The sequence below is a fragment of the Peromyscus californicus genome, unplaced genomic scaffold (genome assembly GCF_007827085.1).
Source record: "Peromyscus californicus insignis strain IS unplaced genomic scaffold, ASM782708v3 Scaffold_16__1_contigs__length_79575227, whole genome shotgun sequence".
Taxonomy (NCBI): Eukaryota; Metazoa; Chordata; class Mammalia; order Rodentia; family Cricetidae; genus Peromyscus; species Peromyscus californicus.
The window spans coordinates 41,859,882-41,884,548 of NW_026294458.1; the positions used below are offsets into that span (position 1 = coordinate 41,859,882).

The 24,667-nt window shown below is 37.0% G+C and overlaps 2 protein-coding genes across 2 annotated transcripts; both read left to right on the forward strand.

The window, feature by feature from the left end:
• Nucleotides 1-4,293: 4,293 nt before the first annotated feature.
• On the forward strand, nucleotides 4,294-5,241 carry LOC128111532 (olfactory receptor 183-like). Its single transcript, XM_052739780.1, has one exon. The coding sequence runs from the start codon at nucleotides 4,312-4,314 to the stop codon at nucleotides 5,239-5,241; it is 930 nt and encodes a 309-aa protein (XP_052595740.1). The 5' UTR covers nucleotides 4,294-4,311.
• Nucleotides 5,242-23,734: 18,493 nt separating this feature from the next.
• LOC128111533 (olfactory receptor 183) lies at nucleotides 23,735-24,667 on the forward strand. The gene has a single exon (XM_052739781.1). The coding sequence runs from the start codon at nucleotides 23,738-23,740 to the stop codon at nucleotides 24,665-24,667; it is 930 nt and encodes a 309-aa protein (XP_052595741.1). The 5' UTR covers nucleotides 23,735-23,737.

The window sequence follows — 24,667 nt, forward strand, 5'->3', positions numbered from 1 at the left end:
TTTTAATAACATCAAAAAATAAGAAATATGGTCTGGGCATGGCAGAACACACCTTTAATCTTAGCATTCAGGAGGCAGAGGAAGGCAGATATCTGTGAATTGGAGGCCAGCCTGGTCTATGTAGTGAGTTCCAGGACAGTCAGGGTTAAATATATGGAACTTATCTCAAAATACAAACCAAAACATTGAAATGTGTAGTATTAAATGCTCATCTTATAGTACAAACATAAACTGGACTACAACAAAATTTATCAGTAAATGTAAATAAAGTCACAATAGTAAAATCATAACTAAATCACTTAAATTACAGAGATTTTTCTAGTTGTGGGAAGAACAGGGAATAACCTTTATATTCATAAAGTCCTTTTACTCTGAAGACAACTATAATCTGTTCCCAGTGGCCAAATCTTAATGTTGTTTATAGATATGTTTTTTTTTACTAAATATTTGTGTTTGAGCTGATTTACTTATGCTTGAAAAGGAATCTGAGTATGTAATCACCACGTTTACAGTCTTAGGAAGAAAGTCTCAGCTGGAAATATGGCTCCAAAGTACATACTGCTCTTTCAGAGGGACCAAGTTAAGAACTCAACACTCACATCTGGTGGCTTACTACTTTCTGCTCAACATTCTCTTAAGTTCTATGGGCACCACAGTTGTGCACAAACTCAAACATAGACATACACACACTTGTACACATAATCTTTAAAAGAAAAAGAACCATAAAGAAGAAGAAACTCCCTGACCTAACTTCTCAGACCCTGTGCAATCCCTCAAATGCTGACCTCTTAGATCACTGGCATACGGAGCAGCCTATGCTCGTACACGGCCAAATTCTCAATCTCTAGTAGAGCAGCTTCACTTTGTCCTGTAGGGAGCCATCTGGACCTCAAGGGACTTTCACATTTCCACTCCCTCAGTCTTTGGAATAAGGAGGGAGCGACACAGCTGTGGATTCTTGTACTTCAAGCTTATATAAGCCATGTTTGCTGAGACCTGGAAATGAAGCCTCTGAAAAGAAAGGTCATGGGAAAAGATTGCACTGTTTATGGATGGCAGTCCTCTGAAATTACAGCTTTTTTTTCTGTTTTATGAGGACTAATACTTTTAAATATATATTATTGAAAGCCATTTTTTTATTTTTTGAAATTAAAAAATCATTATCTTGTGTTATCCCTTTCTTTTCCTTCCTCCAACCTTCCTGAGCATCCCACTTGCTCTCTTTTATATTCCTGAAGGCCTAATACTGTGAAGGATCGCCACAAGCCCTTTGGTGTGTGGGTAAGATAGAAATGATTACTATATTCTAAATTATTATATAAAGTAAAAATATTGTATATATGTAACAATGAGAGTAAATTAATATCAAAAGAACCAGGTAAAAATTGAGCAAATAGTGACTGGATCCTGTTTCCCTACTTTGTTAAATTCTGAATAAAATCAATGCTGTGAGAGTGACTGGTTTGCTGGAGTGACATGTCTATTCTCTTACAGACATAATCACAATGACATTATGTGATGAGGTAGAACTGTAAAAAACACTTTAATAACAGGATTAAATAATCAAGCCTTGACTCTTACATAAAAATATTTCTCATTGTTTTGTTAAATGGCCCACTGTGTTTAGTCAATCATGTATTCTGATTAAATTCTTTGGTCTTGATTAATGATTAGCTTTATATTTTTAATTCACATGACAATATTTTGATATATGAATATAAAAATATTGATATATGTATATATGATAAACGTTATTTGTTATATGTCTATCTGACACACTCACACACATATAATTTCTTAATTCTTACACTCAAATAGTTCCATTAATTTGCTGTTCTACCAGAGCATTGATTTTGGTGTTTTTCACCAATCTTTAATTTTTTAAATATTTATTCATTTATTTATTTATCTTTTCTCTACAACCATAAATGTCACATTTTGAGGTCCCAGGCTACTTACATGATTTTTATGCTCAATGTTTTTTCTAGAATCTCTTTGATTTCTTTTCCTTAATCCAGGATATAAGATTAGTATAGTGAACAATTTAATTAATTAGAAACAGTGTTGAGGAATAAGATTGAAAATGAATAGAAACAGAAAAGCAAGGCAGACTAATAGTAGCCCAAACCATGTCCCAAAACTCTTTAAATAAGAGCTTTTGCCACTACTGCTGACTAAAGATGCCCCATGTCAGTCAGACAATGCCATTGGTGTGGTGCCACATGCATTTGCTGAAGTCTTGATATGGTTGCCTTGTTTGCCCTCAAGATCTCAATTTCTTTGTCTCTGTCCTTTTTCTCACTAAGTATTCGAAAGTATGTGTATGTGGTTTGAGTGAAAAAACATCCACCAAATCTCCTCATTCTCTTTCTTTTTTTTTTTTTTTTTTTTTGGTTTTTCGAGACAGGGTTTCTCTGTGTAGCTTTGCGCCTTTCCTGGAACTCACTTGGTAGCCCAGGCTGGCCTCGAACTCACAGAGATCTGCCTGGCTCTGCCTCCCGAGTGCTGGGATTAAAGGCGTGTGCACCACTGCCCGGCCTCATTCTCTTTCTAGGTAAGAGAGGCACAAGAAACTGAGTTTGTAGCCTTTTGGACTTCTTGAGTGAGTGGAAGCCCCTGATTAGCAGGTATTCATGAATTAGAAAGTGATTCATGTATGTCTGTCTAATAAATGAAATTTATCCACACTGCAGTCTCTTTAATATCACCTCCTCAGTATCCTGTCTTTTCCTCAACACTTATTTCCTTATAGTCTTTAAGGAAGGGGTTACCCATAACTCTGCTTCCAACTGCCCTAATTGCACCCAGTCATTGCTTGTTTTAGGGTTTAATAGAGTCATGGGCCTTAGTATATTCCACTTGGATGTTGAGAACATAGTCCTTCCTGGAATTTTTTACTTTTATTATTTTATCCTTTTATAGAAAATATTTTTTCTATATAATAAATTCTGACTATGATTTCCACTAACTCTACTGCCCTCAGTTCCCCTTCTTCCATTCCCATTTTAATATGTTTCTATCTCTCATTGGACAAGAAGAGACTTCTAAGAGATAACTATAAAACATAACGAAATCTATCACATCAACGTTGGATAAGGCAAACCACCAGAAGGAAAACAATCCAAGAGAAGGCACTAGAATCAGTGACCCACTCATTCTCACCCTTAGGAACAACATAAAAGCATTAAACTGGAAGCTATAATATATATGCAGAGGACCTGATGCAGACCATTGCAGGCCCTTTGAATGCTGTGTTCAGTTTCTGTGAGTTCATTAGAACTTTGCTCATGTTGATTTAGAAGGCCTCATTTCTTGGTGGCTCCTAACCCCTCTGGCTCTTACACTCTTTCTGGCCAATTTCCACAGGGTTCCCTGATCTCTAAGGGGAAGGATTTGATGGAGACATTCCATTTAGAGTTGAGTGTTGCAGGCAGTTCTCATTTTCTTTTGATCTTGACTGACCCAGCCATCAAGTGATTTACCTCTCCTTCTCCTATCATTCTTTGATTCCTATTATGTAACTTCATCTTGGTTATCCTATATACGGAATGCTATTGAACCTGTGTAATAATCACCCCATCAGGGCAACTGCCTTTTAATGGCAATATAGACTAGGTAATACTTATGTTGACTTCTGTAAAGGAATATTTTCAGAGTATATATTTCTAATGCGTATTTGTGTACTGACTTTATCACTACTGTGTGCTTAATCACCAATATTTTATATAAAACGTCCATCTGGGCTACTAAGAAGGTAAATTTATTTGGGAATTTGTTGTTATGTCTTGGTTAGGTCCCTCAGTCCAACTTTTCTCTTAAAAGTTTTTTTTGTGCCTTGCAAATATTTATTTAAAAGTGTATCTGTAAAAATCATTCCATGTCTTGTGAATCTTATTAGAAACCTATTCCTAAGGGATAAATGCAAATTCCTTTACAAGGCACTCAATACTGTTTAAAATCCAGTATATTCAAATAGCTTTTTCTAATGTTCATGCATCACATCCAAGACACAAAATTTCCAGTGTCCGTGTGTTTCACACTTAAAATATCACAAGCTTAGAAGGTCTCCCATTCACTTTTAATCTGCTACTGTCCTCTCATTATCACATGGAATCAATTAGAAAATTGTCATTCTTGATTTCTAGAGTATTCCTTCTGTTGTAGTATTTTTCAGACTATGAGAAAAAGTTTAATACATTATCTCATCTGTAGAAGCTCCTTCAATATTCACATGAATATTGATATGACTACTCCCAGTGACTACTGTCTTACATTCATTAAATCTAATTTCAGGAGACATTCAATGACGACATGGAAAAGGAGAATGAAACAGTATGGACAGAATTTGTTCTCACAGGTCTCAGATGCCAACCACAGTGGAAAATCCTTCTGTTTCTAGTGTTCTTGGTAATATACCTCATGACCATTATGGGGAACCTTGGTCTTATCACTCTTATCTGGAATGACCCTCGACTTCACATCCCCATGTACTTCTTCCTTAGTAATTTGGCTTTAGTGGATACTTGGTTATCATCCACAGTGACACCAAAGATGCTATTCAATCTTTTGGACAAGGGCAAGGTGATTTCTGTCTCTGAATGCATGGTGCAGTTCTTTTCCTTTGCAATAAGTGTGACCACAGAATGTTTTCTCTTGGCAGCAATGGCTTATGATCGCTATGCAGCTATATGCAATCCTTTGCTTTATCCAGTAATTATGACCAATAGACTGTGCATTCGTCTATTAGTTTTATCATTTATAGGTGGCTTTCTTCATGCTGTAATTCATGAAAGCTTTCTATTCAGACTAACCTTCTGTAATTCCAACATACTATACCACTTTTTCTGTGATGCTATACCACTGTTGAAAATTTCCTGTACTGACCCTTCTTTGAATTATCTGATGATTTTTATTTTCTCTGGTTCAATACAAGTGTTTACCATTATGACAGTTTTTATCTCTTACACATTTGTTCTCTTTACTATTTTAAAAAAGAAGTCTGACAAGGGTATAAGGAAAGCCTTCTCCACCTGTGGAGCCCACCTCCTATCTGTGTGCTTGTACTATGGACCTCTTCTCTTCATGTATGTGCACCCGGCATCTTCAGAACTAGATGATCAAGACATGTTCCCTTCTCTGTTTTACACAGTTATAATCCCTGTATTAAATCCAATTATCTACAGCCTCAGAAATAAGCAAGTCATAGATTCTCTGAAAAAAATGTTAAAAATAACAGTTTAGATCCCATTAATTACTATTAATTTTATTAAAAGTCACAATATTGTAGAGGTAAAGATGGATTTTGAAATAATAAATGTTGGAAGAGATTACTGAATTGAATTGACGTATGTAATCATCTCCTTCATAAGTTTGTAAACACAGCTGTATTTATTGATCATATGCATATATGAAAACTTTTAATAAAGGAGCAATTTATAATTTCATGTTATCATGTTATTCCAAATGTTATAATAATTCTGTTTCTCTCAAAAACACTTGAGGGTGATAGAGAAAAAATTTTGTTATTAAGCCAGAAAGTCATGAGACATTTACTCTGTGTTGTTGGCAGGTTTGTGTGTGATTTCACTGAACAAAGTCTCTAGAATACTGATAACTGTGAAATGTCTTCCCTGACATATTTGATGTGAAATGGTGAATTTCACTTGCTGACGAAATGCAACAATATATATTACATATGAATAGACAAATACTTGAACATAGTCAAACACAATAATGAAAATGCAGTCAAAGCCATCAGGGTAAAGCCAGCCAGTATGAAGATGGTCTTAGCTTGTTGCACTGCTTGAATTAAGGCAAGAGTGATTTATTTCTCTGAGATCAACCCACAGGTTGACTCATTAAGAATGTAAGCAGACTGAAGAACCAAATAATATAAACCTAGAAGAACAAAAAAAGACAGGAGTGGCATAAGGGAAGGAAATATTTTCATTCTTCTCCCAGTAACTGAAACCAAAAGTCAAACCCTGAACTCACAAACAACACACTATATTTTTAAGTAACATCCAAATTTATTGATATGATGAGTATACACAGGGAGCTTTGAACAAAAATGACTTAAATTCAATTTGTGGTGAGAGGATCTGATAATAAAGCGCATACTACATGGCTGGGAATAAAAAGCCCTTGATATCAGAAATACTTTATCCATACTTTAAAAAAAAGATACGATCCATCTACAGATCAAACCTTACTATCCATCTATCAAAAGTGATATTATACACATTTCTCCACTAAAACTGGTATTCTCATCCTCAAGACCACTTACCTGTGTGTCTGTAATAGTTTAATTGTTTATTTCTTCCATTATGTTCTCCCTGTCTTCATTCCTAAACATTACTACCAGGTGATTCTTCAAACAGCTCTCAGGTGAAATCATATTCCTTTTCAGTAACTTTCAATGTATTGTCATTGCTACCAGATTATATGCTCACATCATACAGGTTACTCTGGCTTGTATAAGCCACTTGTTCAAGAATATGTACAAATTACATATATATATATATATATGTATATATATATACATATATATATATGTGTGTGTGTGTGTGTGTGTGTGTGTGTGTGTGTGTGTGTGTGTGTAGGCACATAGAAACACAGATGCAAATATATATAATCATTTTCCTTAGCTTGTTCATGTAGTATTATCTGGATTTCTTACCAAGAAATCTTTGATTTAATGTTTCAGTTTCTTTCCCCACACTTTTCTTACTGAATTGTATTTTATAGATATGATAAGAAATTCTTTGGGGACATAATTTCCATAGGTCTAGTAAATGCTTTTGCTTCTACAACTTGTTTGTCAACATCAAATCCCACCTTCTTCATCTGCCCCTATCTTCATATACAGCAGTAATGGTCTGTTTTCTTTGAGGTTGTCTCCAATATTGCAGCTTCCATGGTGTATTTTCAAATTTCCCCAAAGAGGATATGGATGTTCAGTAATTCATAACATTTAGCAATTTATATTGAAGGAGAATATCCTCCTTCAGCCAAACTCAATCTTAGATAAAGTCATTGGGGTTACAAAAGACTTTTTATATTATAACTGAGAAATGCTACTGTTCTTTGAATCTATTCTTGGGAGAAAGCCATGGTTTATATGAATCAGACTTTAAATAAATATTTGTGAAGTATGTTATAACCAAATGTACTTGCTGGCACCAGTGCATCATGTACAAGAAGTATTCACATTCCTTTTTTATTTGGTACAAAACTTCTGGGCTTGGCTGCATGGTGTCATCTCTTCTTAAATTTCTTCAATAAAGAAAGCATCATACAGCTTGCATGGGTCTGCACCAGGTCCTCTGTGTATGTAATATGACTTCGATTTTATTGTTTTTTATTGGATTCCTGAGTGTGCAAAAAAGCAGGTCTCTGATTCGTGTGCTTTCTCTTAGGCTCTTTTCCTTACGTTTGTCTTGTCCAACTCCAATGGGATGGTTTTAGTTTTATCTTATTTTATTATATTGTATTTTTTCTTTTTATTTATTCTTCTCTCATACAATACATCCTGACCACAGCCTCCTTTTCCTCTACACCTCCCTGCCACCCCAACCTCTCCCCCAAAACCACTGTTTCTGCATTTCCCTTCATAAAAGAGCAACCCTCCCAGGGATAGGTATCAAGTGAACATGGCATAACAACTTGCAAGAAGACTAGTCACAAACCCTCATATCAAGACTGAATGAGGCTGCACACTAGGACAAAAAAGGTTCCCACAAGCAGGCAAAAGAGTCAGACACTGCACTTCCACTGTTAGGAATCCCACACAAACCCCAAGCTAAACAACTACAACATATATGTAGAGAAACTAGTGCAGACCCACGTGGGCTCCTTGACTGGCACTGTAGTCTTTGTGACCCCTGCTTAGTTGATTCCATGGGCTGTGTTCTCCTGGTCTCCTTGACCCAACTAGCTCCTGCAATCCTTCTTCCCCCACTTCCACTAGCTTCCCGGAGCTCTGCCTTGTGGTGATATATTGTGTGCACCATATTGTGCACCTTAATAAACTTATCTGGGGTCAGAGAACAGAACAGCCACAATATTAACCACAGAGGTTAGGTGTGGTAACACACCTAATGGTAGCATACACCTTTTTAATCCTAGCATTCCAGATGCAGAGATCCATCTGGATTTCTGTGAGTTCAAAGCCACAGTGGAAACAGCCAGCCATGGTGACTCACGCCTTTAATCCCAGGAAGTGATGGCAGAAAGCAGAAAGATATATAAGGTGTGAAAACCAGGAACTAGAGCTGGTTAAGCTTTTAGGCTTTTGAGCAACAGTTCAGCTATGTTCCATTTGGATGAGGACACAGAGGCTTCCAGTCTGAGGAAGCAGGATCAGCTGAGGAATTGGCAAGGTGAGGTGGTTGTGGCTTGTTCTGCTTCTCTGATCTTCCAGCATTCACCTCAATAGCTGACTCCAGGTTTGTTTTTATTAATAAGATCTTCTAACAATTCATGCTACAGGCTGGGATGGTTTTGGAGGGGAGTTAGAGAAGAGGGACTGGGAGGAGTGGAGGGAGGAGAAACTGAGGCTGGGATGCAAAATAAATAAATAAATACAGATGATAGATAGATAATAAAGTGCACAACTGAGTTGACAATTTTACTAACCAACACAGCAGACAAAATATTTTTTAAGGTTTATTTGATTTCCAATTATGTGTATATTGTGTAGTGAAGGGTTTGTTCACGCTTGAGTAGAGGTGCCTACAGAGTTCAGAAGAGGGTGGGTGATCCATTGGTGCTGATTACAGGTAGTTACCAGCCACTCTACACAGGTGCTGGAAACTGAATTCAGGTCCTCTATTAAAGCAGTGCACACTATTAGCCACTGACTCTCCAGCCTTCAGTTAGGAATATAATAAGATCATAATAAAATATGATCTGTGAGTTGCTTCACTTCCTTGGTCAGCTTCTAAGGCTTACAAAATGCAGAAGAAGGACAAGGAGGAGGAGGAAGAAGAATAAGAATTTAGTAGGTTTATTATTTCTTTCCTCTGAGAGAAAAACTCTCTGGGAGGTGATAGCATATGCCCTAGGATTAAACAAACAGGGGGAAAAAGGAGTGATTTTTAAAAATTAAATTTGCCTATAAAATTTTATTTTGTGTTTGTGTGCATGTGTATGTATGTATTTCTGGGCATATAAGAATGTGGAAACCAGAAATCAGTCAACACTGGTTATTGTGATGGCAAGTCCTAATTATAAACTTGATAGGTTCTAGAATCATCTGGGAGATGAGCCTCAAGCCATGCCTGTTACCCACATTGAGGTAGGAAGATCTGATCCTATGGGTGGGACTGATCTATGGGTGAAGATCCCTAACTACATAGAATGGAGAGAGTGAACTGAGCACTAGAATTTGTTTCTCTCTTCTGATTACAGGCATCAGGTCACCAGCTCCCTTAAACTCTTCCTGCTGTGGCTTCTCTGCCATGGTAGACTGTGACCTGGAACTGGGATCCAAACAACCTTTCTCCAGTAAGTTGCTTTTGTCAACGAATTTTCATCACAGAAACAGGAAAAAGAACTGAGTCCTGTGTCTTCGTTGATTGCTCTCCAACTTTATTTCTTGAGACAGAGTCTTTCACTGAACCTGAGGTTTATCAGTTCAATCAGGCTACCTGGTTGAATTAGAGATCCTCTGCTGAGTGCAGCCTGACCTTCAAACAGTCCTTTGTATAGGGGAGTGTGGATTGAGAAATAATAGATATGAAAAATAGAGACATAGATGAAGAAAACGGCAGAGAAACAGAATAGCATCAGGAGGGCTCTTGGTCCATACCACAGTTGCCCCACATAGGCTTTTTATGCACCAGCCAGGGGAGAGGCAAAAGACCTCCCCTCTCAAGGACACAATGGTACAGACAAGTCTAAACACTTCTTTAATTCCTAAAACATCTAGTAGCCACATCTTATGGCAAAACATTCTGTAATTAGGCCTTGAAGTATAACACACCTGGTAACCATGCTTCCTATTTAGCAGCCTTGTGGGGCAAAACAAGCTCAGACTCTCTGACCTTGAGTCAAGATGGAATAAGGCCACATAATGGAGTCTCTGTGGGCCTCCATAATCCTCCACTCTTCCACCACCACCACCCCAGTTCTGAGGTTACAGACATTAACCATGAAGCCCTGCTTTTTACATGGATTCTAGGGATCACATTCAGAGGTCTTTGTGCTTGAAAATCAGGGAACTTACCAACTGAGCCATATCCCTTGTCTTGGTCTCCTTTATATTACTGTGATAAAGACTATAACCAAAAAGCAACTTGAAGAAGAAGGGGTTAATTTTATCTCAAAACTCCTGATCACAGCCGGGCGGTGGTGGCGCACGCCTTTAATCCCAGCACTCGGGAGGCAGAGCCAGGCGGATCTCTGTGAGTTCGAGGCCAGCCTGGACTACCAAGTGAGTTCCAGGAAAGGCGCAAAGCTACACAGAGAAACCCTGTCTTGAAAAACCAAAAAAAAAAAAAAAACTCCTGATCACAGCCATCACAGAGGGAAGTAAGGACAGGAGCTAAAGAGGAGATAGTGGAGGAATGATACTTACTGGCTCATTCCCTGGGTTCACATCAAGTTTCTTTTCTTATACCTCCCAGGACCACCTGCCCACAGTGAGCTGGGCCCTCCCATATTCATCTTTATTATGAAAATGACCCACATACTTGCCTATGGTCCAATCTGACACAAGCATCTTCTCCATTAAGATTGCTTCTTCCAAAATAAGAGTAGCTTGTGTTAAGTTGGGAAAAAATTTAAGCAGCATAGATATTCCTAAAATACCTTTACTTGATGATCAAAAATCTATTATAATGCAGGAACACTATTTGAGATTACAAATAAACAAATGAAATAAAGAAAAATAAGAGAGACACAGAAAGAATGTATGAAACCAACTGAAAAAAGCAGCATTAAATCCCAAGGTTAAAAATTACCCATTTTGCAATAATGCTATTCTCTTATATGAGGCTGCAAGCTTTTCAGATTTTTATATACATGATACAATCTAAATAACCAAAGAGATTTGGTGCCAAGTAAGGGACTAGGAGGGAGAAGAGGATGCCTCAAGAAAGGGAAAATAGAATATAATGTTATAGAGAGCAAATAGGATGATTAAATAAGGACATGATAGAGAGGGTTAAAGCACAGAATATGAGCAAAGACAAATAATATTAGAAGGCATTTGAAAAACCACATGAAAATCTACTGCTGTGGGAACATCTAATAATATAGATAAATATGAAAGGAAAACCTCCAGTGCTAGGAATGGGTCATATCTTGGTAAGTTGCTGGCAAAGGAGCCCCGTGGAAACCTCTAAGAATCACAAGCTATTCTCAAGGCTACTGGTTACTCCCCACAACCGGAAGGTAAAGCCCTATGGCTGAACATAGCACTTACTTATGTTACAGAACACAGAGAAGTTGAGCCAGTGCCTAACTAGCTTTACTCCTACTGACTAGCACTCATAGTGCTGGACCGTACTTTGCATACTTCCGGATGAGAAAAGTAATAGTCAGTATCACCTAGTCAGAAACCCTGTGACCTACTGCAGGAACCTGCCTACAAGACATACTTGTAATAAGTTTTACAATATTGTAAGGTACAACAACACAGATTTTATTGGCTAGCCAACCATGCTTTGGTGTGATACCAGGCTCACTCCCAGAGATGGAATCCATTCCTGACACTGCTAAAGTGGTCATGGGCACTAGGGGAAAACCTAGTACTATTAAATAAAACAAGCAAAAGACCAATAGGAGAAAAATGCCTAAACAAAGCAAAATGAAATAAAAAATTCACAAAAATATTATTGAGTTCCTTTTGTGTTGGGCAACTACTCTTGAATATGGGGCCTATCCTGGAATGTGATTGATATATGCAGTGAGACTCCATGGGAGAAGACAGATTTTCCCTTTAGTAATGGTTATCAGTTGTAGAGTGCCTCATGATTAGGAGTGGGATCCTGTGTAAATTCCCCTTCTCAGTGCCAGAACTTGATCTGGCCTGAACCTTTGGAGGACGTGTGCATGCTGCCACAGTCTCTGTGAGTTCATATGTGAATCAGTCCTCTTGTGTGGTGAAGACACTGTTTTCTTGAAGTCATCCATCACCTGTGGCTCTTGCATCCTTTCTGATTCTCCTTCTACATAGATTCCTGAGCCTTGAGCAGAGGGGTTTAAGGAAGACATCTCATTGAGGACTGAGTACTCCAAATTCTCTTATTTTTTTGCACAACAGCCAGTATTGATTCCCATCTACTGAATCTAAAAGCTTCTCTGACATGGGCTGAACAAGGCATTGATCTGTGTGTATAGTAACACGCCATTAGGCATCATTGTATTGTTATGCAAATTCAGCAGTTTTCTTCATTGGAGTCTCACTAGGTATATGAAGCATATTCCAGGATAGGCCTCAAGCTTAGGGGTAGTCGTCCAACACAAAGAAACTCAGTGGTATTATTTTGGACATTTTGTTTCCTTTCTGCTTTGTTTAGGAATGGTTTTTTTTTGTGTGTTTGTGTTTTGCTTGTTTGTTTTGTTTTTGATTTTGTGGTTTTGCATAGAGGGGACTGTGTCTCTTGGTTTTTGGTTGCTTGTTTAGTTTTTTTGTTTGTTTGTTTATTTGAGAGAGAGGAAGAGAGAGAAAGAATTTAAGGTTGGGTGAGTAGAAATGTAGAGAGGATTTGGGAAGAATTGGAGGAAGGAAAAACATGATCAAAATATATCATATGAAAAAAATTTTCAATAAAAATGTCCTAAAAACTACTCTTTTTATACAGCATGTCTTGCATCTTGACACATTGTTATAGAGGTTAAGCACGTGTTTCTGGATTCCTAGAACTGCTGATCATAACTGCTGATCACTCCAGGCTTGTATTCAGGTGTGAAGACCCCAACAAGAAGAAATCATATACCACCAAGTCTAACCTTTGGGGGTGCCAATTGTGGCTTCATCCCCAAAACACTGCTGGCTATTTATCTAGTAGTGAAATTCCTTCAGTAGCCCTGCCATATGGCATTTTTTCTTGGCTATCATGTATTATGGTGAATGAGGACTTTCTGTAGTAGCTTCAACCATACTAATTAAGAATTTTCTGTAATGGTTTGACTTGGTGTTGTGGGATATTTGATCACACTGTGTGAAAGGTACCTTGTGATTGGTTTAATAAAAAGCTTTCATAATTGGACACCTTGTGATTGGTTTAATAAAAAGCTTTTACAATTAATAATAAGCCTCCATGTCATTATTTATGGGATGGCAGCCACATGAAAGAGACTGATTACACCCTGTGGCAGTATTTTGCATGTGCTATATAGCAACTCTTTCATATGTAGTTACTTAATCAGTAACAAGGATTCATGAGGCCAAATTAAGAAATGGAAAACAAAATGGACATACTAACAAAAATTATTTCCTTTTCATGGAAACTTTTGCCATGTTTGCCTAGACATCTTAACTTCTGAGGAAAAAAATGTTTTCTATAGTCCAGCAGTTCTCAACCTGTGGGTAGTGACCCCTTAGGGGGTCAAAAGACCCTTTCACAAGGGTTGTATATCAGATATCATGCATATCAGATATTTACATTATGATTCAGAACAGTAGCAAAATTACAGTTATCAAGTAGTAACAAAAATAATTTTATGGTTGGGGGATAACCACATCATGAGGAACTGTACTAAAGTGTCACAGCATTAGGAAGGTTGAGAATCACTGCTTTAGACAGTGCAATGATTCAACTGATCTTGTCCCTTATGTCTTATTTTTCTTCTGAACCACATATAAGGAAAGGAAGGCTTGTGTTGACTAGAGTGCTTGTTCTTCTTCTAAAGGTAATATGAATATTATTTCACAGGAAAGACATTACTAAGAGATTATTTTTGGTTCAAGATATTCCTTGGAGTGTTTCATAATATTACCATAGTTTAAATACCAATAGAAAATCTGAACTACATAATGCAAGCTTTTCAAATGTTTATGCATTTTATGTCAAAAATAAAGGTTTAGCAAAAGTCTATTTTTATAATTTACTCTTTTAATATGTTTTATTGCATTGGTGTTTTTCCTGAATGTATATCTGTGTGAATCTCCTGAAGCTGAAGTTACAGACAGTTCTGAGCTGCCATGTGGGTGCTGGGAATTGAACCCAGGTCCTCTGGAAGAGCAGCCAGACCTCTTAAGCACTGAGCTTTCTCTCCAACTCTACCAAAAACACATTTTAACATTATTCTTATTTCTCAATTGAAATATATATATATGTATGTACATATATATGTACATACATACATATATATGTATACACACATATGTATATATGATGAAGCATTTGTATCTGCGGATGAGTGGTTTGGGTGAGTGATAGGCATAAAATAATGAAATTGAGCTTGTGAAAAATAAGAATACTAAAATTCATAAAATTAATACATACAAGACAATGATACAGAGGACATATGAGTTTCTGAATGGGTCCCAACCTCTAGTTCTATATATATCCCAAGTAGAGTAAGTGCTATCAGATTACAAAGACTGTTTATATGCTTAAATTTTAATGTTTGCCATCTCGAACAAAGGAAAATCAGATGCACAGATCTTAGTAGCAGAAGAAATAGATTTTATTTGATTATATTATCAGTTTTGGCTTTCTGTTATAGCAATGAATGAATAAGCAAAAATTGCAGTAATTGTCAGAAAACCATCAATACAATGTAAACATTATACATAAGTAAAATGAATAAACTACACACATAATAAAATTGGTTTTCTTGGAAGAAAGTATAACTTTCCCTTTATCTCCTTGATTTTGGAGCATCTCTCGAAGGAACAGAGAGTGGTCAGATATGCAGGTCAGAAGATTGTATGCATAATAAATAAATAAAATCTTAAAAGAAAAACGTGGGAGGTACCTGGGGAAGAACTTAAATGCATTCTTGTCATATTCCCCTCCAGATATTCCCCCACAGGTGTTTTGATGCAGAGGGAAGATATTATATTGGAATGGATATTCCAACCCCGTAAACCAAATAAGAAATTAAAGACTTATATAGAAAAGATCTCTGATTTGATTCAAAAAGGTAAATTAAGACTTCGTCAGTTGACAGGAATAGACCCAGCAGAAATTGTAGTACCTTTAACTAATGAGGAAATTTCATCACTATGGAAAGATAATGAATACTGGCAGAGAGCCTGCAGTAACTTTTTGGGAGAGATTAACAACCACTATCCCAAAAGCAAGAGAATAGAATTCATAAAGAAGACTGAATGTGTCCTTCCTCACATTGTACAAAAAAAGCCAATTTCTGGAGTCCTCACATTCTATACTGATGCAAATAAATCAGGGAAAGCAGGATATAAATCAGAGGACTTAAGTAAAGTGGTTCAAAGTCCATACAGCTCTGTACAAAAGGCAGAACTGTATGCCATTCTTATGGTACTGATGGACTTCACAGAACCCCTAAATATAGTCACTGACTCTCAATATGCAGAGAGAGTTGTTTTACATATTGAAACTACTGAATTTATTCCTGATGATACAGAATTAACTTCATTATTCATACAATTGCAGGAAATCATCAGAAAAAGGGAACATCCTATATATATATAACACATATCAGATCCCATACAGGTCTGCCAGGACCTCTAGCACAAGGTAATGATGAAATTGATCAGTTACTAATAGGTAATATGCTAGAAGCCTCAGAATTTCATAAGAAATACCATGTAAATAGCAAAGGTTTGAAGAAGGTTTTCTCCATCACTTGGCAACAGGCTAAGGATATTGTGAAAAAATGTCCTACTTGTTCCATCTATAACCAAACTCCATTACCTGCAGGGAGCAATCCAAAAGGTATACAAAGAAATGAAATTTGGTGGATGGATGTGTTTCATTTTGCAGAATTTGGAAGATTAAAGTATGTACATCATACCATTGACACCTATTCAGGATTTCAATGGGCAACTCCTATGAGTTCTGAAAAGGCTGATTCTGTGATTACACACCTATTAGAAGTTATGGCCATCATGGGAATACCTGTACAAATTAAGACAGACAATGCCCCAGCATATGTCTCCAGTAAAATGAGACAATTCTTTGCTTATTACAATATAAAGCATGTTACAGGTATACCACACAATCCCACAGGCCAAGCAGTCATAGAAAGATCCAATCGAACTTTAAAGGATATGCTAAATAAACAGCAACAGGTAACAATGACTCCTAGAAATAGATTGCATAGTGCTTTATTAACCTTGAATTTTCTCAATGCTGATGAGAAAGGAACAACAGCTGCAGAGAGACATTGGACGACAGACAAAACTCCTGAGCTAAACCAACTGGTTTATTTCAAGGATGTGCTGACCTCAGAATGGAAACCTGGATATGTTCTACGTTGGGGAAGGGGTTTTGCCTTTGTTTCTGCAGGAGAAGAAAAGCTATGGATACTAACAAAATTAATAAAACTTCGATTCGAACAGGAAAACTCCCTTGATGAGGAGAAGTAAAAGATCATCCACCAATGTGACATCTCTGCAAGTTGTAAGAAAAATTTAACATTCAAAGGTTGGGGTAGGGTTCTGTTTTTGTCTTTCCAGGATAATGGAAATACCCATCTTCCAAAAATCATAAGGCCTTGGATATCCGGATGTCTACAGCAGAAAGAAAGAATCTATTGGTACCAATCTACACACAGTAAAATCTCTGTCTAACATCTATCTCTCTCTCAATCTAGAAAAGTTGTGGTTCCAATTCAATTATAAGCCAAGCTGGCTTTGGAGATGGAATTGGCTTACTCCTTCTCTAAACCCAAGCATATTGCTAAAAGAAAAGGTTGAGAGATTCTTCAGTCCCGTATCAGAAGAGCCCTCTGGTGTGGGACAGAAGGAAACAAACAAACAAACAAACAAACAAAAAAAGGGACCATTGTCTTCAAGATTCTAATTCTCTCCATGCTTACTCTTGATTTCTCAGAATCCTTTCTTACATGCTATGTCCTCTTTAAATCCAAACTTTCCATTTTGATAACAAATAAGTTTTTCCAATAGCAATCTCTGAAGTCTCCAGAAGGAAGATGGGGCCCCAACAACAACAACTCTACCCAATCCAGAATGATGCCATGGTAATCATCATCATACTACACTTCTTGCCAGAATTTCAGACAATCTTACCCATTACTCTAAGACTTGCTGCAGAACCTACAGTTAGTCTGAGATTTAACTATCTGAGCTTTCTCACAGTACCCAGCAGAGATAACATCACCCCCTAAACAGCAGGAAGCAATTCTAAGAAAATGACGCCCCTTCTCCCTTAGGTTTCACAATTCTCAGGGTTATGGATGATGGTTATAGGGTTGGGGGTGGAAGAAAATATTAGACTCAGTCTTGTATTAGGTTAGAACCTTCTTATTTAGACAAAAAGGGGAAGATGTAGTGGGTTCCAGCTTTGATCTGGAAGTTCCAACCCCGATTGAGGTTTCGGCAACTATCACACCTACAAGGCGGGGCCAAGGGAGGCGCCTGGGGACCTGAGATCTGGATGGGCCAGCCCTTGCTCTGGTTCTGGACCCTTGACGGTGGAGGTTGACCAAGCAGAGCTCCAAAGAACACCGCTGGACTGCGATACACCTTCCCCAGACCCTGCGACCTACCTATCCCTTAATTTGTAAGTTATCCACTAAATAAATCTTCCTTTTAACTATGTGGAGTAGCCTTAATAATTTCACCAATACAGTCCTGTGAGCGAGGAAGATTTTTTTGGAGATAGAGAATAATGAGAATTGCTTTAAATATGTATTAGTTTTGTGCTTTAATCAAAAACATAGCCATTTTCTAGTATTTTGTTGTAGTATATTCAAGAACTCAAACCTTGTGATAATATTGTTCTTTACTTTAGATAGCTGATGCTCTCTCTTTTTAAAGCATTTTTTCATTTTATTGAATACAGATACTTTTCTAATGAAACCACTGGCAAAATTGTTTCACTCTGTCCTCCAGACCTTGAACCAAAGACAGTTCTTTCCTTATATCCACTGTAACAGTAAGCATGGACAGGCATGGATGTGTGGACCTAATTGACAGCCCTTCTGGGTTCGGGGTTCTCCTCTGACAGATCCTCATTTCCATCTATTTTGCATACACACAAACCCATTAAAATCCATTAAATCCTATAGACATTGACTCTTCCTTGGCAGCCCACATTCAGATCCTTTCTCTGTTGCCAGGAGCTTCGCTTTCTCTTAATAAATCTGCCTTGCTTCACTTACTCTTTGTTGTCTATGTACCTCATCCTTCTTGTTCATAAGATGAGAACCTTGTGGAGAAGAATGTCTCTAATGTAATCAGCTCGTGGTCATACTGACATGTTTACTCCAACTCTTCTCTTATCTGCATTATTGTTCTACATATTTGTTCTCTACTAGAAAAGTTATATTCAAGTCAACTGATTGATTATTGAGTCTTCCAAAAATATAGGCCTCTGGTTTGCATCCTATTTTTCTAGTTGTAGGCTTAGCAGGAAATAACCTTTATATTCATAAAATACTTTTACACTGAAGTAACTATAATCAGTTTTCAGTGGCCAAATCTTAGTGTTGTTTATAGATATGTTTGTTTTTTTTATGAAATATATGTGTTCAAGCTTATTTATTTATGCTTGAAAAGGAATCTGAGTATGTAGTCACCATGTTTATAGTCTTAGGAAGAAAGTCTCAGCTGGAGATATGGCTTCAAAGGTACATACTGCTCTTTCAGAGGTAACAAGTTCAGAACTCAACTCCCACATCTGGTGGCTTACTACTTTCTGCAAGTCTGGCTCCATGGGATCCAACACCCTCTTAAGGTCTATGGGCACCACAGTTGTGCACAAACTCAAACATAGACATACATACACTTGCACACATAATCTTTAAAAGAAAAAGAACCATAAAGAACTCCCTGACCTAACTTCTCAGACCCTGTGCAATCCCTCAAATGCTGACCTCTTATGTCACGGGCAATGGAACAGCCTATATTCTTACATGACCACATTCTCAATCTCTAGTGGAACACCATCACTATGTCCTGCACGGAGCCGTCCGGTCCTCAGGGGACTTTCACGTTTCTACTCCCTCGGTCTTTGGAATAAGGAGACAGTGACACAGCTGTTTGTTCTTGTACCTCAAGCTTATATAAGTCACGTTTGCTGAGACCTGGAAATGAAGCCTCTGAAAAGCAAGATCGGGGGGGCGGGGAAAGATTGCACCGTTTATAGATGGCGGTCCTCTGAATTTACAGTTTTATTTTTCTTTTTATGGGGATTAATACTTTAAAATATATTATTATTGAAAACTTTTTTATTTTTTGAAATTAAAACAATCATTGTCTTGTGTTATCCCTTTCCTTCCTCCAAGCTTCCTGAGTGTCCCAGTTGCTCTCTTTCACATTCCTGAAGGCCTAATACTGTAAAGGATCGCCACAAGCCCTTTGGTGTGTGGGTAAGACAGAAATGATTACTATATTTTAAATTCTTACATAAAGTAAAAATATTGTATACATGTATCAATGAGAGTAAATTAATATCCAAAGAACTAGGTTAAAAAAATGAGAAAATAATGACTTGATCCTGTTTTCTTTCTTTGTTAAATTCTGAGTAAAATCAATGCTGTGAGAGTGACTGGTTTGCTGAAGTGACATGTCTATTATCTTACTGACATAATCATTATGACCTGATGAGGTAGAATTGTAAAAGAAAAAAACCAAATTTAAGAACAGGATTAAATAATCAAGCCCTGACTCTTACATGAGAAATATTCAAAATTGTTTTGATAAATGACCCACTGTTTTAGTCAATCATGTATTCTGATTAAATTTTTTGGTCTTAATTAAAGATTAGCTTGATATTTTTACTTCATATGACAATATTTTGATATATGTATATACACAAGATACATAAATATTACACACACACATACACACACACACACACACACACACACACACACACACACACACACACACACACGTCTCAGGAAATACTAGGAAATGTTTGACTGTTCTTTCCAGAACTTAAGACTTAACAAGAACCCACACATGAAATGAAGTTGATTAATGTTATAAGTTCAGTGCTTGAAATTGTGTAGAGGGGAACAGCACTCCAAATGAAATATTTTGACAGTGGGATTATGGTTGATGGTCATTTATATTACTTTTATCATGTTTCTGTTGATGAAGACACTTTTGAAACAAGCACACTTTAAGATTAAATGTATTTCAATCATTGTCACAAAATCATAATTAAATTTAAAAATTTTTGCACAAATGTGAAATTTACCTCATGATCTCTGATGTATATATAGTATATGTATGAACAATGGTATACCTACAAAGTTAAAGAACTTCACATCCCATTGTCTGTTCTTCACTTTTTATTAGTTGTGGTACAGTTTGAAATGTATGCTTTTCACAAATCCAATGTCGTGCATTATCAAAATTAGTGTTCATGCTGCCTTCATATCCCAGGATAAATAATCTTAAGTATGGAAAGGACAGCTGGCCGATATTACATATTTAAGAACAACATGGTTTATAAAGCAAAGTTTTAAATCAGTGCTTTCTCTTGTACTCAGAAAATCATGAGAAAACCCTAACTAATAAGGGAGATTAACTTGACTGACAATTTTGATGAACGTTAGGGTTAAGATAAACATGTACACCCCACATCCAATGCCTTTCTTTCTGCACATATTCAGTCTATCCTACACATTACATTTTGTTCCTTTGACCTTTCAGCACTCATCCACATATCCCTGTTCTTCCTTGACTATTTTATTCCTTTCTCTTGCTTTTTTCAACTCATTGCAAATTGCCTTCCAAATTTTCCTGTCCCACTTATCAATTCCCTTATCTCTCCTCTGCAACACTTATTAACACAGTCTGCAGTAAAAAGTTATATTAACTTGAGGCAGAATGCAAATTCTTAGTGCTCCCAACATTAGAGTACCTTCCTCCATCCCCCACGTGCCCATGCTACTTCTTCTCTGATGGACTTGAATTCTATCACGTGAAAGTTGTTCCCATAACAGTTTCTAAAATTTTCTTAATTCTTTGCACTCAAATAGTTACATTAATCTCCTGTCCTACTAGAGCATTAATTTTGGTGTTTGTCACCAATCTTTAATTTTTAAATATTTATTTATTTATTTATTGAGGCCCCGCCTGTTCTTATAACCACAAATGTCAGATTTTGGGCTTCCAGGCTACTGGCATGATTTTTATGTTCAATATTTTTTCTAGAATCTCTTTGATTTCTTTTCCTTAATCCAGGATACTGAGAAATTTAATTAATTAGAAACAGTGTGGAGGAATGAGATTAAAAATGAATGGAAACAGAAAAGCAAGGCAGCCTAATAGTAGCCTAAACCATGTCTCAAAACTCTTTAAGAGCTTTTGCCACTACTGCTGACTAAAGATGCCCCATGTCAGTCAGACAATGCCATTGGTGTGGTTCCTCATGCATTTGCTGGAGTCTTAATAAGGTTGCCTTGTTTGCACTCAAGATCTTTGTAGCTGAAGTTTTCCCCGGTCCCGCCCAGCCCCACGGACCCCGCAGCTGCTTATAAAATAATCACTCAGAAGCTTATATTAATTAAAACTGCTTGCCCATTAGCTCAGACTTTCCACTGACTAGCTCTTACATTTAAACTCAGCCCATTTCTATTAATCCATATGCTGCCACGTGTTCTGGGACTTTACCTATCTTTGTCCTTTGTCTCACTAAGTATTTGAAAGTATGTGTATGTGTTTGTGGTTTGAGTTGAAAATCATCCATCAAATCTCCTCATTCATTTCTAGGTAAGAGAAGCACAAGTGTTTGTAATCTTTTGGACTTCTTGAGTGAATGGAAGCCCCTGATTAGCAGGTATTCATGAATTAGAAAGTGATTCATGCATGTCTATCTAATAAATGAAATCTATCTACAGTACAGTCTCTTTAATATCACCTCCTCAGTATCCTGTCTTTTCCTCCACACTTCTTTCCTTATAGTCTTTAAGGAATGAGTTACCCATAACTCTGCTTAGAACTGCCCTAATTGCACCAAGTCATTGCTTGTTTTAGGGTTTAATAGAGACATGGAATTCTTTTCATTTATTATTTTTTCCTTTTATTGAAAATATTTTTTCTCATATAATACATTCTGATTATGATTTCCCCTTCCTCTACTCCTCAGAGTTTCCCCGACTTCCCTTCCCATTGGTTTCTCTCTTCTGTCTCTCATTACTCAAGAAGAGGCTTCTAAGAGATAACTACAAAACATAACAGGATAAAATATATTAAGATAAAACAAAATCAATCACATCAAAGTTGGAAAAGGCAAACCACCAGCAGGAAGACAATCCAAGATGGGGCACCAGAATCAAAGACCCACTCATTCTCACACTCAGGAATACCATAAAAACATTAAACTGGAAGCCGTAATACGTATGCAGAGCTGGTGCAGACAGTGCAGGCCCTTTGAATGCTGTGTTCAGTTTCTGTAAATTCATTAGAACTTTTCTCATGTTGATTTAGAAAGCCCTTTTTCTGGGGGATCCTCCAACCCCTCTGGCTCTTACATTCTTTCTGCCTCCTTTTCCAAGGGTTTCCTGATCTCTAAGGGGAAGAATTGAATGGAGACATCCCATTTAGCAATGAGTGTTCCAGGAAGTTCTCATTTTCTCTTGATGGCCACTGATCCAGCCATCAAGTGATTCATCTCTCTTTCTCTACTAGTCTTTGATTCCTATTATGTAATTAAACCTTAGTTATCATATATACTGAATGCTTTTGAGCCTGTGTAATCATCAACCCACCAGGGCAATTGCCTTTTAATGGCAATATAGACAAGGCAATACTTACGTTGGCTTCGGCAAAGGAATATGTTTAGAGTATATATTCCTAATGCATTCTTGTGTACTGACTCTATTGGTACAGTAGTGTTTAATGACCTACATTTGATATAAAACATTCTTCTGGCCTACCAATAAGGTAAATTTATTTGGAAATCTTAGGACCATAGTTATGTCTTGGTTAGTATCTCTCAGTCCAACATTTTTTTCTTAAAAGATTTTTTGTGCGTGACTTGCAAATATTTATTTAAAAGTATATCTGTAAACATCATTCCACATCTTGTGAATTTTATAAAAAACCTATTCCTAAGGGATAAATACAAATTCCTGTACAAGGCAGTCAATATTGTTTAAAATCAATTACATTCAAAAGCTTTTCTTATGTTCATGTATCACATCCAAGACACAAAATTTCCAGTGTAAAGTGTATTTAGCACTTAATGTATCACAGGCTTAGAAGGTCTCCCTTTCACTCTTAATCTGTTACTGCCTGTTGATTATCACACAGAATCAATTAAAAAATTGTCATTCTTAGCAGGGCAGTGGTGGCTCACGCCATTAATCCCAGTACTCAGGAAACAGAGTCAGGTGAATCTCTGTGAGTTTGAGGCTAGCCTGATCTACAGAGTGAGTTCCAGGACAGGCACCAAAATGTCCCTCTCTTGAAAAAAACAAAAAAAAATTGTCATTCTTAATTTCCAGAGTATTCCTTCTGTTGTAGTATTATTCAGATTATGAGAACACTGTTATACATTATCTTATCTGTAGATGCTCCTTCAATATTTACATGAATCCCTCCCAGTGACTACTGTCTTATATTCATTAAATCTAATTTTAGGAGACATTCAGTGACGACATGGAAAAGGAGAATGAAACAGTATGGACAGAATTTGTTCTCACAGGTCTCAGATGCCAACCACAGTGGAAAATCCTTCTGTTCCTAGTGTTCTTGGTAATATACCTCATGACCATTATGGGGAACCTTGGTCTTATCACTCTTATCTGGAATGACCCTCGACTTCACATCCCCATGTACTTCTTCCTTAGTAATTTGGCTTTAGTGGATACTTGGTTATCATCCACAGTGACACCAAAGATGCTATTCAATCTTTTGGACAAGGGCAAGGTGATTTCTGTCTCTGAATGCATGGTGCAGTTCTTTTCCTTTGCAATAAGTGTGACCACAGAATGTTTTCTCTTGGCAGCAATGGCTTATGATCGCTATGCAGCTATATGCAATCCTTTACTTTATCCAGTAATTATGACCAATAGACTGTGCATTCGTCTATTAGTTTTATCATTTGTAGGTGGCTTTCTTCATGCTGTAATCCATGAAAGCTTTCTATTCAGACTAACCTTCTGTAATTCCAACATACTATATCACTTCTATTGTGATGTTATACCACTGTTGAAAATTTCCTGTACTGACCCTTCTTTGAATTATCTGATAATTTTCATTTTCTCTGGTTCAATACAAGTGTTTACCATTATGACAGTTCTTATCTCTTACACATTTGTTCTCTTTACTATTTTAAAAAAGAAGTCTGACAAGGGTGTAAGGAAAGCCTTCTCCACCTGTGGAGCCCACCTCCTGTCTGTGTGCTTGTACTATGGACCTCTTCTCTTCATGTATGTGCACCCGGCATCTTCAGAAGTAGATGATCAAGACATGATCCTTTCTCTATTTTACACAGTTATAATCCCTGTATTAAATCCAATTATCTACAGCCTCAGAAATAAGCAAGTCATAGATTCTCTGAAAAAAATGTTGAAAATAACAGTTTAA

Coding starts and splice junctions, on each gene's coding strand:
- LOC128111532 (XM_052739780.1), top strand. CDS start 4,312: ATGGAAAAGGAGAATGAAACAGTATGGACAGAATTTGTTCTCACAGGT.
- LOC128111533 (XM_052739781.1), top strand. CDS start 23,738: ATGGAAAAGGAGAATGAAACAGTATGGACAGAATTTGTTCTCACAGGT.